Source organism: Canis lupus, chromosome 9 (assembly GCF_003254725.2).
Source record: "Canis lupus dingo isolate Sandy chromosome 9, ASM325472v2, whole genome shotgun sequence".
Taxonomy (NCBI): Eukaryota; Metazoa; Chordata; class Mammalia; order Carnivora; family Canidae; genus Canis; species Canis lupus.
Window position 1 is genome coordinate 58,825,368 of NC_064251.1, and position 14,432 is coordinate 58,839,799.

Below are 14,432 nucleotides of genomic sequence, written 5' to 3' on the forward strand. Positions count from 1 at the left end.
TTCAAGCTTTATTCATGTTATAGCATGTGTCAGTACTTCATACCTTTTAATGGCTGAGTAATATTCCATTGTATACATTTTATCAGTTCATCAGTTCATGGGCATCTGGATTTTTTTCATTCTTTGGTTATTATGAATAATGCTCTTATATGTACACTTATGTATACGTTTTTATGTGAACATATGTTTTCAGTTCTCTTATGTACACCTAGGAATGGCATTGCTAAGTCATATAGTAACTATATGTTTAAGTTTTGAGAAACTGACAAACTATTTTTCCAGGATGACTGCATTGTTTTACATCCCCACTAACGATGTAGGAGAGTTCGAACTTCTCCATATCCTTGCTAATCTTTCCTATTTCTCCTACTTAAAAAAAAAAAAATTATTACCATCCTAGTGAGTGTGAAGTGGTATCTCACTGTGATTTGTATTTGCATTTCTTTAATGAATAATGATGTTGAACATTTTTTCATGTATTTATTGGCCATTTGGATATTTTCTTTGGAGAAATGTTTATTCAAGTTCTTTGCCCTTTTAAAGATTGGATGGGCTGCCTGGGTACTCAGTCAGTTAAGTACCTGATTTTTCATTTTGCCTCAGGTCATGAGATTGAGCTCCTCATGAGGCTTAGTGGGGAGTCTGCTTGGGGTTCTCTCTTCCCTCTCTCTTTGCCCCTTCCCCTGCTTGCTCTCTCTCTCTCTCGCTCTCGCTCTCAAGTAAATAAATACATCTTTAAAGATTGGATTGTCTTTTTGTTGTTGTTGTTGAGTCGTAAGAATTATATATTATAGGTACTAAATTTTTGTCAGATACATGATTGGCAAATATTTTCTCCCATTCTGTGGGTTGTCTTTTTACTTTCTTGATAGTATCCTTTGAGGCACAAAAGTTTTTAATTTTTTTTAAATATTTATTTATTTATTTATTCAGAGAGAGTGAAAGAGAGGCAGAGACACAGGCAGAGAGAGAAGCAGGCTCCATGCAGGGAGCCCGACGTGGGACTCGATCCCGGGTCTCCAGGATCACACCCCAGGCTGCAGGCGGCGCTAAACCACTGCGCCACCAGGGCTGCCCAGAAGTTTTTAATTTTTATAAAGTCCAGTTTATTTCATTTCGTTTAGCGTCTTGTTAAAGAAATCATTGCCTAATCCAAGGTCATGAAGAAGTTACATGCATGTTTTCTTCTAAAAGTTTTCTAGTTTTAGCCTTAAAGTTAAATCATTGATCCATTTTGAATTAATATTCGTATATGATGTGAAGTAAATTCATTCTTTTGTGTGTGGCTATCCAGTTGTCCCATTTGCTGAAAAGACTGTTTTTTCCTCTATTGAAATATATTTTTGTAGTAGACACTAGAACTTACTAAGGGAGTAGGTAGAAGGAAGGAGGAAGAAAGAAGAATCAAGACTACTGATTTCAGCAATGGGGTTAGTAGTGGTAACACTATGAAATGAAGGAGAGTGTTGTAATTTGGGGTGGGACAGAGTTAGGGATAGTGAAAAATTTAGATTTGAACTTAAGTTTTAACTCATCTGTGACACTTTTCTGCCTACTGTGTAAACAGTGTAAACAGTTTGATGTATGAATTTGGAATTCAAGAGAGAAGTTTGGGATGGAGATAAGATTTGGGTGTCAACAGGATATAGATTGTACTATAGCTTTGGGACTGTGAGATCACCCATGGAAGAAATACACAGAAAGACAAAAGAGAGCCCAATCTAGAGGCCAAGGAATGCTAACAGAGACTGTAGAGGTAAAGAAATCTGCAAAGGAGACTGAGAGACCAAAGAGGATTTACAAAAACTAACAATGTATGTCATAGAAGCCAAGAAAGGGAGAAGTTGATAATGTAGAAGAAGAGTAAAGTAAATGAAGGAGTAAAGTTCTTGTGAAAGTGAGAGCCAAAGGGACACAGAACATGAGTAGAGAGATTAACCTTTAATGAGATGTGTGACACTCCAGTGTCGGGGGTATGTGTGGTTAAATCTGAGTAAGTCTGTGAATTTAATTATGGGAGGATAAGAGAATTCCTTTCTGAAAGCTCTTATTTTCTTTTTTTTTTTTTTAAATTTGCTAGAACTCCTTTTTTTTTTTTTAATTTATTTATAATAGTCACAGAGAGAGAGAGAGAGGCAGAGACACAGGCAGAGGGAGAAGCAGGCTCCATGCACCGGGAGCCTGATGTGGGATTCGATCCCAGGTCTCCAGGATCGCGCCCTGGGCCAAAGGCAGGCGCCAAACCGCTGCGCCACCCAGGGATCCCAAGCTCTTATTTTCTTAATGAAGAATAAGAATATTTCTTGTTCCTTTGGCAGTACAAGAACAAAGGATAGGAGCTGAGGTCAAGGTGGACTCATGAGAAGTTTGAGGAGAGAAGCCAAAGTATGCAGTGATGGTCTTGCATGGGGCGCAAGTTGAATCAGGGGATGTAATAGGTTTGCTATACAATGCTGAGTGTTTTGAGATTTATCATCATGAATTTAAAGTCAATTCAATCTGTGCAGTTACATGATTTTTTTCCAGTAATGTTTCGCTGGGGAGTGCAGAGGGTTGGGTTCATCCGAGGCTGGCATTTTGCCAGTTGAGTCCCGTGGAGGAAGAGAGTATTAAACTGTATTTTTGAAAGATAGATTACAATGGTGGATCATGTAATCTGGAGGGTGTGGTGTTAGGAAATATAGGTGACATCATTTATAGTGATGAGTCAGTAAATTGTAAGTTGAAGAATTTGGGGGAACTACTTGAACAGGTGAGATGAAAATATATTAAAATATAATCAGTGAATAGATGTTCTAATTTGAGATTTTGGAGCTAGTACAGATCCTGGTGTACCCACTGCAATAAGTGATTAAAGGTGGAGTGGAGGGCAGACCGAGTGGCTCAGCGGTTTAGTGCCGCCTTTAGCCCAGGGTGTGATCCTGGAGACCCGGGATCGAGTCCCACGTCTGGCTCCCTGCATGGAGCCTGCTTCTCCCTCTGCCTGTGTCTCTGCCTCTCTCTTTATGTCTCTCATGAATAAATAAATAAAATCTTAAAAAAAAAAAAAGGAGTGGATAAAAAGACGTGGGATGACATGGTCTAGTGATTGAGGCACTTGGCTATTATATGGATTGTTCCTTTAGATGGAGTTCCAAGAATGATGATAGGTATTGGAGTGGAAAGAAGACTCAGTGAGGGATCCCTGGGTGGCGCAGCGGTTTGGAACCTGCCTTTGGCCCAGGGCGCGATCCTGGAGACCCGGGATCGGATCCCACTTCGGGCTCCCGGTGCATGGAGCCTGCTTCTCCCTCTGCCTGTGTCTCTGCGCCTCTCTCTCTCTCTCTCTCTGTGACTATCATAAGTAAATAAAAACTTAAAAAAAATTAAAAAAAAAAGAAGACTCAGTGAGGGAGAAGCAGGACTAGAAGATTGGTGGGTAACAGAAACAAAAAAGTAAAGGGAGAGGTTAGTATAGTTGGAGGGCTTGGGTCTCAAAGCAACAAGGATTTTTGCAAGAAAGGGAAGTAATAGTTTGGAAGTAGGGGGACAAGAATACCTATCCAACCTCCTATCCTTGAGGACTTAGGGATTAAAAAGAAAAATGCAGAACAGTCTTCTGGGCAGCAGAGGAAACAGTATCTTCAATGACTAGCATGTGTCAGTTAAGACAAATAGGTGGAAGGAGTGTTTTTTTAAAAGGAGTGATTTATGGAAGTTTGTTGATTAGTACAGGAGTTTCAGAAGGCATGGAAGTTTCAGGAGAGAGAAGGGGTGAGTATGCGGAAGGGATTGAGGATGTAGAGAACAGTGTGGTTAGGACAGTAATAGAAGATGAGGAACCCTTGAACTTCAGTGCAGATGGCTGAAATAAACAGGTGGACTGCATAGGGGAATTAACCCCCCTAATCCCTGAGAAGGCAAACCCTTGGTTCCAGTGCTACAGGCCTAAATGCTTCCTCATGAAGTGTGATAGCTTTCCATGCAGCTTATCCCAAAGTCTCAAAGAGTGATATGGCAATTTTCAGGAAGGGCAGCTAATGTGTGGGTCTAATGGTGACTTGTCTAAGGCCACAGTGAATAAGTAGCGAAGCATATCACCTGACACCAAATATCCGGTCTGTTTACTACTCTTATTTTGTTTATTTTGGTTGTAGTGCTCATTTGGTCATTTACCTTACTACAGGCAGAGCTGGATCTATTAGACCATTAGAAAATGAAAATTAAAGGGGAAAAAAGACCTTAAAACTAGACAGTGTTTCTTCTCTGGGACCATTTCAAGCTCTTAAAGAGATCTCTGCTGGAGGATGAGAAATGGCTGGTGAGCAGTCATTGGGGCCCATTGGGATCTGCATGACCATGACTGAATGCTTTACCCTCATGTGTGTGTTTTGTCCACAGGGTCACGTAGGCACAACAGCAACCAAGAAGATCGACGTCTACCTCCCCCTGCACTCAAGCCAGGACAGGCTGCTGCCAATGACTGTGGTGACAATGGCCAGCGCCAGGGTGCAGGACTTGATTGGGCTCATCTGCTGGCAGTACACAAGTGAAGGACGGGAGCCGAAACTCAAGTAATCCTTCCTCTTTTTGGCTGCTCTAGTTTCTGGCTTCTTTTGGCCACCCCTGTTGCATTTTGCGCCCAGTTAGTCTTTCTAGGCATTGGTCTGGGAACCAGATGCCCACACAGATCCAGGTCAGGTTGCTTACCAGATTTTGGGCCTGTGTAGCTCAGGTGTATTTCAGAATCTGCTTACAAAGTAGACTGATAAGTTTGTGAATCCAGACATGAGGAAATATATTTTAGCAGTTTCAAAACCCTTTTGTGATGCTTGCTGGCAAAAGTTGCATGGGAGACCATAGGAGGGAACTAATATTTGTTGAACACCTACCATGAGTTGAGTACTAATGCTGACCTCTGCATACCCAATTTCTTGTTTAACTCTCCTGGTCTCTGTGAGATAAGCATTATGATCCTGATTCTGTAAAGGAGGAAATTCAGAATCAGAGGATTGATATTTGCTAAAGGTCACACCAATGGGAGATGGCAGCATCAAGATTTGACCCCTGGTCTGTTTAATGCTAAGGTTCTTGCATTATTTCCTTTTGGTCTGAATTATAGTTTTCTTTTTTATTGGTCAGTGGCACAGTTTTTCTCTCAGTCACTAATCTCTATTCGTGATTAAATAATTATATTAACAATATAGCACTTGAAAGTAGAATCTTTGCCTGTATAGCATAACTCGGACTTAAAGTGCTTTGTCGCATTGATTCTCCTATACTTGAATGTCTTATCTGATAGCCATCCTCTTCTAGTTTTCTGTGCTCTCTTGATCAATAAGATTTGAGATACAGCAAAATGTAGTACATGCCTTCGTTTTGGAAATGAATTCTCATGGAGACTTTCTCTTCTCTTAGAATGGTCCAGTCTGTGGTCAGTTTTTTCTTTCTTCTTAAGGTGCATTAAATTTGTATTTTAAATTACTCTTTGGGGGTACCTGGGTGGCTCAATTGGTTAAGCGACTGTTGATTTTGGCTTAGGTCTTGATCTCAGGGTCATGAGATCGAGCCCCACATCAGGCTCTGCAGTCTGCTTGAGATTCTGTCTCTTTCTCTCCCTCTCCCTCTATTCACTCACTCTCTCTCTCCCTCTCTCAAATAAAATCTTAAAAAAAAATAAAATTATTCTTTCAAGTTCTTACTGACATTGCCCTCTACTTTGTCTGATTAAATTGTAAATATAAAGATAATCTCTACTATTCCTGGCAATGAAAAAGCCTTTTCAACCACCTAGGTTCAGAAAAGGGTTGAGTCAGCAGTTCTGTCCAAGGCTGAGCTATTGTGTTATCCTTATAGGAGTCAAAGTGCTAGGGACTTTATACATGTTGTCTAAGTTAACTAAGATATTGCTTAGTGCAGGCACTGAGACCAGGAGACACCCAGGATTGGCTAGGGTTACACAGTGAGTAATGAACAGAGTCAGGAGTTGAATTGTGACATAATGTTACAAATGAGGAAATTAAAGCTTAGAGAGGCTAAGCAGCCTTCCTAAATCATACAGAAAGTGGTAGAACCAGCATTAAAACCTAAGGATCTCTCTTCAGAGCCCTAGCTCTTCACTGTTACATTATACTCCCTATGCTGTTATTACAGGTGATATTAAAATATTCACTGGATTCATACTTACTGGAGACACAGGCTAGAACTTGCCATACAGAAGTGAAAAAGGCATTTCATGCCCTCAGGGAGATTACCATCTAAGGTAAATATGCAGTAGTAGTACAATACAATAGCATGTAAATCAGGTTCTGTGAGAGCATCTGACTCCATGGTTGGGGGTGAGAGTGTAGTCATGAAGAGCGGCCTTGATTAAGTGACATCTAAACTGAAAATTTAAGGAGTAGGGAAAAGTAATGCAGTGAGGTTGAGAAGATGACGTTCTGAAACACAGGGAACAGTGTGGACTTCAATTATGATGGTCCTTCAAATTCAGTCTTTAACAAAGAGATGGAAAAATATTCCATGCTCATGGATTGGCAGAATTAATATTGTGAAAATGTCAATGTTACCCAGGGCAATTTACAGGTTTAATGCAATCCCTATCAAAATACAATGGACTTTCTTCAGAGAGAACAAATTATTTTAAGATTTGTGTGGAATCAGAAAAGACCCCAAATAGCCAGGGGAATTTTAAAAAAGAAAACCATAGCTGGGGGCATCACAATGCCAGATTTCAGGTTGTACTACAAAGCTGTGGTCATCAAGACAGTGTGACTGGCACAAAAACAGACACATCGATCAATGGAACAGAATAGAGAATCCAGAAGTGGACCTTCAACTTTATGGTCAACTAATACTCGATAAAGGAGGAAAGACTATCCACTGAAGAAAGACAGTCTCTTCAATAAATGGTGCTGGGAAAATTGGACATCCACTTGTCAAAATGCAGAAGAATGAAACTAGACCACTCTCTTTCACCATACACAAAGATAAACTCAAAATGGATGAAAGATCTAAATGTGAGACAAGATTCCACCAAAATCCTAGAGGAGAACACAGGCAACACCCTTTTTGAACTCGGCCACAGTAACATCTTGCAAGATACATCCACGAAGGCAAAAGAAACAAAAGCAAAAATGAACTATTGGGACTTTATCAAGATAAGAAGCTTTTGCACAGCAAAGGATACAGTCAACAAAACTCAAAGACAACCTACAGAATGGGAGAAGATACTTGCAAATGACATATCAGATAAAGGGCTAGTTTCCAAGATCTATAAAGAACTTATTAAACTCAACACCTAAGAAACAAACAATCCAATCATGAAATGGGCAAAAGACACTGAACAGAAATCTCACAGAGGAAGACATAGACATGGCCAAGAAGCACATGAGAAAATGCTCCGCATCACTTGCCATCAGGAAAATACAAATCAAAACCACAATGAGATCCTACCTCACACCAGTGAGAATGGGGCAAATTAACAAGGCAGGAAACCACAAATGTTGGAGAGGATGCGGAGAAAAGGGAACCCTCTTACACTGTTGGTGGGAATGTGAACTGGTGCAGCCACTCTGGAAAACTGTGTGGAGGTTCCTCAAAGAGTTAAAAACAGATCTGCCCTAGGACCCAGCAATTGCACTGCTGGGGATTTACCCCAAAGATGCAGATGCAATAAAACACCAGGACCCCGAAGTTTCTAGCAGCAACGTCCACAATAGCCAAACTGTGGAAGGAGCCTCGGTGTCCCTCGAAAGATGAATGGATAAAGAAGATGTGGTTTATGTATACAATGGAATATTATTCAGCTATTAGAAATAACAAATACCCACCATTTGCATCGACATGGATGGAACTGGAGGGTATTATGCTGAGTGAAATAAGTCAATTGGAGAAGGACAAACATTATATGGTCTCATTCATTTGGGGAATATAAATAATAATGAAAGGGAATAGAAGGGAAGGGAGAAGAAATGGGTAGGAAATATCAGAAAGGGAGACAGAACATGAAGACCCCTAACTCTGGGAAATGAACTAGGGGTGGTGGAAGGGGAGGAGGGCAGGGGGTGGGGGTGAATGGGTGACGGGCACTGAGGGAGGCACTTGATGGGATGAGCACTGGGTGTTATTCTGTATGTTGGCAAATTGAACACCAATAAAAAATAAATTTATTATAAAAAATAAAAATAATAAAAATAAAAAAATAAAAACAAATTCAGTCTTTAAATTCTGTATTCTGTTCCAAATGCACAGCAGTGATAAATAAAATATGTTACTGTCATACTTGTACTTTAGTAACAAGATAAACATGCTGGTAGACTAAAAGCAGAACCAAAGTATGGAAGTAGGCAGCATGCACAGGTTGTTGATTCTTTTAGGGTGGTACTTCCCACAGAACATGTTGTGAATAAGTTTACCAGGGTGTGAAATACTGATTATTATCAGGCTTCAGGGTAGCTGGCAGGGCCTGGGTGGTCAGAGCCCCCAGCTATATCATTTATGGGTGGGGAAGAGTCTCATCCACCTACCCCTGTGCTATACACATAGTATTATTTTAAAAGTATGCCATGATGTCAGAAAAGAATGGGCAACACTGCTTGTGAGTATGGAGACCAAAGGACCATCATGCCTGGATGGGGACCAGAGGAAGTCTCACTGCTGGAAATGAGGATCTGGGGTGGGATTGTCCTAACTATGAAAGGAAACTGAACAAAGCTGCCTGGATCTGTGGCTTGTTTAAAGTTGTGTTTCTGGGGTGGTGGAGGAGTAGAGATAACAGTGCGAGTAGGACCTGGCCATGACATGACTACCTTTATGATATCCCTAGTGTTTACAAGTGATAGGAACCCTAAGCTGCCAGGGTAAGACCTAGTTCTAGAGTGGAGCTCTCTGCTCGGACGGGGATGGAGGATGGTGGCAAAAACTGTAGAAACAGAGAGGGGTGGAAGAGGAAGGGCGGGAGAGAGAGAGAGACAAAAAAAAAGAGAGAGAGAAACTGTTCCTATTCAAGAAGAGCTAGCAAATTAAAATTCCCAAACAAACACATATAGGTAGTACTAAGACAATAATCAGGAGATGGATGCACTTCCAGCAAAATATAGTAAAGCAATCTGAAAATTAACCTTAAATAAATATCTTCAAAATCTTCAAAGAGATGAAGGAATAACATCCCTGGTAAATTTCTGGAAATAGTGAAAGAAAACCAAACAGATGAGAATTAAGGGGTGGATTTAGAAGAGAACCAATGAAAAGTCCTGGAAATATAAAATGCACTTATTAAAGTAACAACAAAAAAGTATATGGAATAAACTCCTGACTGGGCACAGTTAAAGAGGGACTGAGTTGAAAGAAAAAACCAGTGATTTCAACCTGGGATATGACACAAAAAAGATAAAGAGATTCAGGGAATGAAACATGAGCAAGTTAAGAGACATGGAGGAAAGATGGAGAGCCTCCCGCTGGTGAGGCAGAGAATGGAGGGAATCTCAGAGAAACAGTATTCAAAAAGATAATGATACCAGAGTATTTCCCAGAATTGAAAGCAGATACAAGTGAGTCTTCATATTAAAAGCTCATATACAGAGGCACCTGGGTGGCTCCATCAGTTAAGCCTCTGCCTTAGGCTTAGGTCATGATCCCAGGGTCCTGGGATCAAGCCCTGCATCGTACTTCCTGCTCAGTGGAAGCCTGCTTCTTCTTCTCCCTCTGTCGTTCCCCTTGCTTGTGCTCTCTGGCTCTAGCTCTCTGTCAAATACATAAATAAAATCCTTTAAAAGTAAAAAGCATATACAAATGAAATGGAGGATGGATAGCCTTTTCAACAAATGCTGCTGGAAAAACTAGACATCCATAAACCAAGAAAATCAACATAAACATCATCTATTTTGTACAAAAGTGATTCGAAAAAAAAAAAAGAAAAAGAAAAAAGAAAAAAAAAAAAAGTGATTCGAAAATGAGTTGAGACCGAAATGTAAAACTATAAAATTTTAGGAGAAAGCAGAACAGGGATACCTGGGTGGCTAGTGGTTGAGTGTCTGCCTTTGACTCAGGACTTGATCCTGGGGTCCTGGGATTGAGTCCCGCATCAGGCATTGCTCAGGGAGCCTGCTTCTTCCTCTGCTTGTGTGTCTGCTCTCTGTGTGTTTCTCATGAATAAATAAATAAAATCTTAAAGAGAGAGAGAGAGAGAAGAAACAAAATCTTTGGGACTAAGAACTAGATGAAGAGTTCTCGTACATGGCACTGAAAGCAGGATCCATAACAAAACAAGATGGTCAGTTGGACTTCATCAAAATTGAGAACTGTTCCTTTACAAAAGATCTTTACTTTCTTTCCATTCCAGAAGCTGTCAGGCAGCCATTCTCCCTTCTCCTTTCCCATGGGCCAGTGTCTTCAGCTTCACCTGACTAAGGGAAATGAAGGGGGTTGGGAGGTGGGGTGTGGTGAGAGTCTTAATAGAATTTAAGGCAAAAAAAAACATCAGTAGGGATATTTCAGTAAACTACATAATGAAAAAAGAGACACAGCCCACCAAAATAATAATTATGACTGTGTAGGCACCTAGCAATATAGTCCCAGAATATTTTAAGAGAATTGTAAAGCAGCATTGACTGATCCACAGTCATAATGGGAAATTTTGTTGCATTCCTATCAAAAACTTGTTGATAAAGCAGACAAAAAAATAGTAAGGATGAGAAAGATTTAAATAATTTAGCAATTCTGAACCCCCCAAACAGATTATCTCTTACTAGTACTAGTTTGTAAGCCTATGAAATTGAATGCGTCTTACTAAGATTTATATTCCTTTTTTTTTTTTTAAGTTTTATTTATTTATTCATGAGAGATACAGAGAGAGGCAGAGACAGGTAGAGGGAGAAGCAGGCTCCCTGCAGGGAGCCCGCTATGGGACTTGATTCCGGAACTCCAGGATCACACCCTGAGCCAAAGGCAGATGCTTAGCCATTGAGCCATCCAGGAGTCCCAAGATTTATATTCCTTTTTTTTTTTTTTTTAATTTTTATTTATTTATGATAGTCACAGAGAGAGAGAGAGAGGCAGAGACACAGGCAGAGGGAGAAGCAGGCTCCATGTACCGGGAGCCTGATGTGGGATTCGATCCCGGGTCTCCAGGATCGCGCCCTGGGCCAAAGGCAGGCGCCAAACCGCTGCGCCACCCAGGGATCCCCCAAGATTTATATTCCTGAAGTATCTAACACATTCACATTTTTTAGTAGTTGCTTTATTAGTATATTTTGAATGAAAGAATTACATTGAATCTGAATAAACCATTGGTCCTCTGAAATTTTTTACAATTATTATGTGACAGTGGATTTCTCAGTTTTGTTTGGTATAAGACAATCTATAAAATAAATCCCTGGGAGCTCTTCCTGTCAGACAGTGCAGTACAAGGTATTTTCTTTCTAGCTCATTTGTACTTAAGGGTTGGAATGGATCCTTATTTGATCTTTTCCAGTGGGTTAGCCCTATGAAGATCTCTTCATTCACAGGGGCCAAATTGCTAGATGGATGGTTGCAGTCTGATTGTTAAGAAAACCATTTATTTAGGAATATTGTTCTTTTGTCTCTCTGCCTTGAAAACTGTCACTGGTAGTAGTAGACTTTGGCACCAGGGAAGGAATGAAGAATTTGGCATTTGGCTAGAATTTTTGGCTTCCTTTACTCTTATACCTGTTAACTCTTGAGCAAGATAGAATGTGGTACTTAAGTTAATTCCCTGCTTATTTTGAGACAGTGATTTTAGGAAAAACATTTGTTAGAAATGAACTGAAATCATTTCAATCTCTAGATAGTTGAATTTTTAAATTTAGACTTTGTTATGTAGATTGATGTTTATTGAATTTTCATCATAAAATATGGCCTATAAAATTTCTGCCTAGAGATTTATTTATATTTTGGGGGCTTACTATACAATGAATTTTTATAAATATTTTGTGGATTCTGGAAAAATATTCTCTATAGGTTATAGAATTAAGTATATTCTTACTAAAGCAGTATGTTTAATTACTACTATGTTCTTATATTTTTGTCTATTTGGTCTATGGATGGATTAAGAGAAATGGATTAATGTTTCCATTTTCTTGTTCCTGTCAGTTTCTTCTGAGATTTCAACAGTTTCCACTTTCATGTTTCAGCACACAAACATGTTCATGTATTTCATATCTTACTGTGAGTTGTACTTTTTTCAATATGAAGCAACCTGTTTGTTTTATGTATTGTGTCCTGCCTTTTTCTTTGCTTTATTTCATTAATATGAGCTTTTCTACCCCTGTTCTTTGCATTTGTCTGACCCATCTTTGTGTTCAGCCAATACCTTTGCCTTAAAAAATATATATGTTGAATAATTTTGTGAAGTTTTTCTTTTTTGACTCTAAATCACTCTTTTAAAAGAAAAAAAAAGATTTTTACGTAATGTCTACACCCAATGTGGGGCTTCAACTCACAACCTCGAGATCAAGAGTCTCATGCTCCACTGACTCAGCCAGCCAGGCTCACCTAAATCATTTTTTATAGGGAAGTTTATCTTACTAACATTTATCATCACCATTGATGTGTTAGTTTCATGTTAGTCAACTTGTGTTTAAGCTTCGTGTTTTATGCGTCTTTGTTATTGTTTTTTCTGTTTTGATTTATTTAAAATTCTGAAGTCAGTTACCTATAAGATTTTTAAAACATTTTTTTAAATAGGCTTTATTTTATTTTATTTTTAATTTTTTGTAAATAAGCTTTTTTTTTTTTTTTTTTTTTTTTATGATAGTCACAGAGAGAGAGAGAGAGAGAGAGAGAGAGAGAGGCAGAGACATAGACAGAGGGAGAAGCAGGCTCCATGCACCAGGAGCCTGACATGGGATTCGATCCTGGGTCTCCAGGATCGCGTTACCTGGGCCAAAGGCAGGCGCTAAACTGCTGCGCCACCGGGGTTCCCAAATAGGTTTTATTTTTAAAGCAGTTTTAGATTTATAGAAAAACCACACAGAAAACTCAGAATTGCTACACATCTCCTTCCTGACACTTGTTTTCCCCTATTATTAACACCTTGCATCAGTGTGGTATATTACAATTGATGAACCAATATTGATACATTATTATTAACTAAAGTTCATAATTTACATTAGGGTACACTCTTTGTATTGTACAATTCTCTTTTTTTTTTTTTTTTTAAGTTTATTTATTCTTTTAGTAATCTCTACACCCAGTATGGGACTCAGATTCATGACCCTGAAATCAAGAGTTGTATGCTCTTCTAACTAGCCAGCCAGGCACCTCTGTATGGTACATTTCTTTCTTTTTTTCTTTCTTTTTTTTTTTTTTTAAGATTTTACTTATTTATTCATGAGAGATAGAGATAGGCAGAGGGAGAAGCAGGCTCCATGCAAGAAGCCCAATGTGGGACTCAATCCCGGGACTCTGCGATCATGCCCTGAGCCAAAGGCAGACACTCAACTGCTGAGCCACTCAGGCATCCCTGTATGGTACATTTCTAATTATTGCATCATAGAGAATTATTTCACCACACTAAAAATGCCCTGTGCTCCACTTTCATCCCTCGCTTCTCACCTTTGGCAACTGCTTATCTTTTAACTGTCTATAGTTTTGCATTTTCCAGAACGTCAGCTAGATGAAATCATACTATGAAAGACTTTTCAGACTGTCATCTTTCACTTAGCAATATGTATTTAAGGTTCCTTTATGTCTTTTCGTGGCTTGATAGTTCATTTCTTTATATAACTGAATACTATTCCGTGGCATGAATGTACCACAGTTTGTTTTTCCATTCACCTACTGAAGAACAGCTTGTTTCCAATTTTCAGCAATTATTAGTAAATCTACTATAAACATTTATGGCAGGTTTTCATGTAGACAAAAGTTTTCAGTTCATTTTGCAAGTAACTTAGAGGAGTGCAATTGCTGGATTGTATGATAAGCCTTTGCTTAGCTTTCTAAGAAACTGCCAGCATATCTTCCAAAGTAGTTATACTGTTTTGTATTTCCATCATCAATGCATGAGAGTTCCTTTTGCTGCAAATCCTTTCCAGTATTTGGTTTTGTAAGTGCTTTGGAATTTAGCTATTTTAATAGGTATGCAGTGATATCTCATTTTTGCTTTAATATGCAATTCCCTAACAAAATGATAGTGAGCATCTTTTTATATGTTTATTTGACACCAATCTATATTCTTGGTCAGCTGTCCCAAGTTTTTGGCCAATTTATAATCAGGTTGCTTTCTTATTGATTTTTAAGAGTTTTTTGTATATTTTCAGATATTTGTTTTATAAAGATTTTCTCCCAATCTGTGGCTTATCTTTTCATTTTCATAACAGCATCAACTCCAACTTAGCAGTTTTTTCTTTCATAAATTGTACCTAAAAAGTCATCACTGAACCCAACATTACCTAAATTCTATTGTATGTTATCGTCTAGAAGTTGTTTTTTTT

The 14,432-nt window shown here is 38.9% G+C and overlaps 1 protein-coding gene across 15 annotated transcripts in view; it reads left to right on the forward strand.

The window, feature by feature from the left end:
• MAPKAP1 (MAPK associated protein 1) overlaps window positions 1-14,432 on the forward strand; it is a 253,255-nt gene that overhangs the window by 111,549 nt on the left and 127,274 nt on the right. For all 15 annotated transcript variants that reach the window (XR_007413273.1, XM_049115024.1, XM_049115026.1 and 12 more), the window contains one exon: window positions 4,381-4,553. Coding sequence is in view for 14 of the 15 variants with exons in the window: in XM_049115024.1 (XP_048970981.1) it covers window positions 4,381-4,553 (173 nt within the window). In the remaining variant the exon portion in view is untranslated. The remainder of the gene's footprint in view (window positions 1-4,380; window positions 4,554-14,432) is intronic.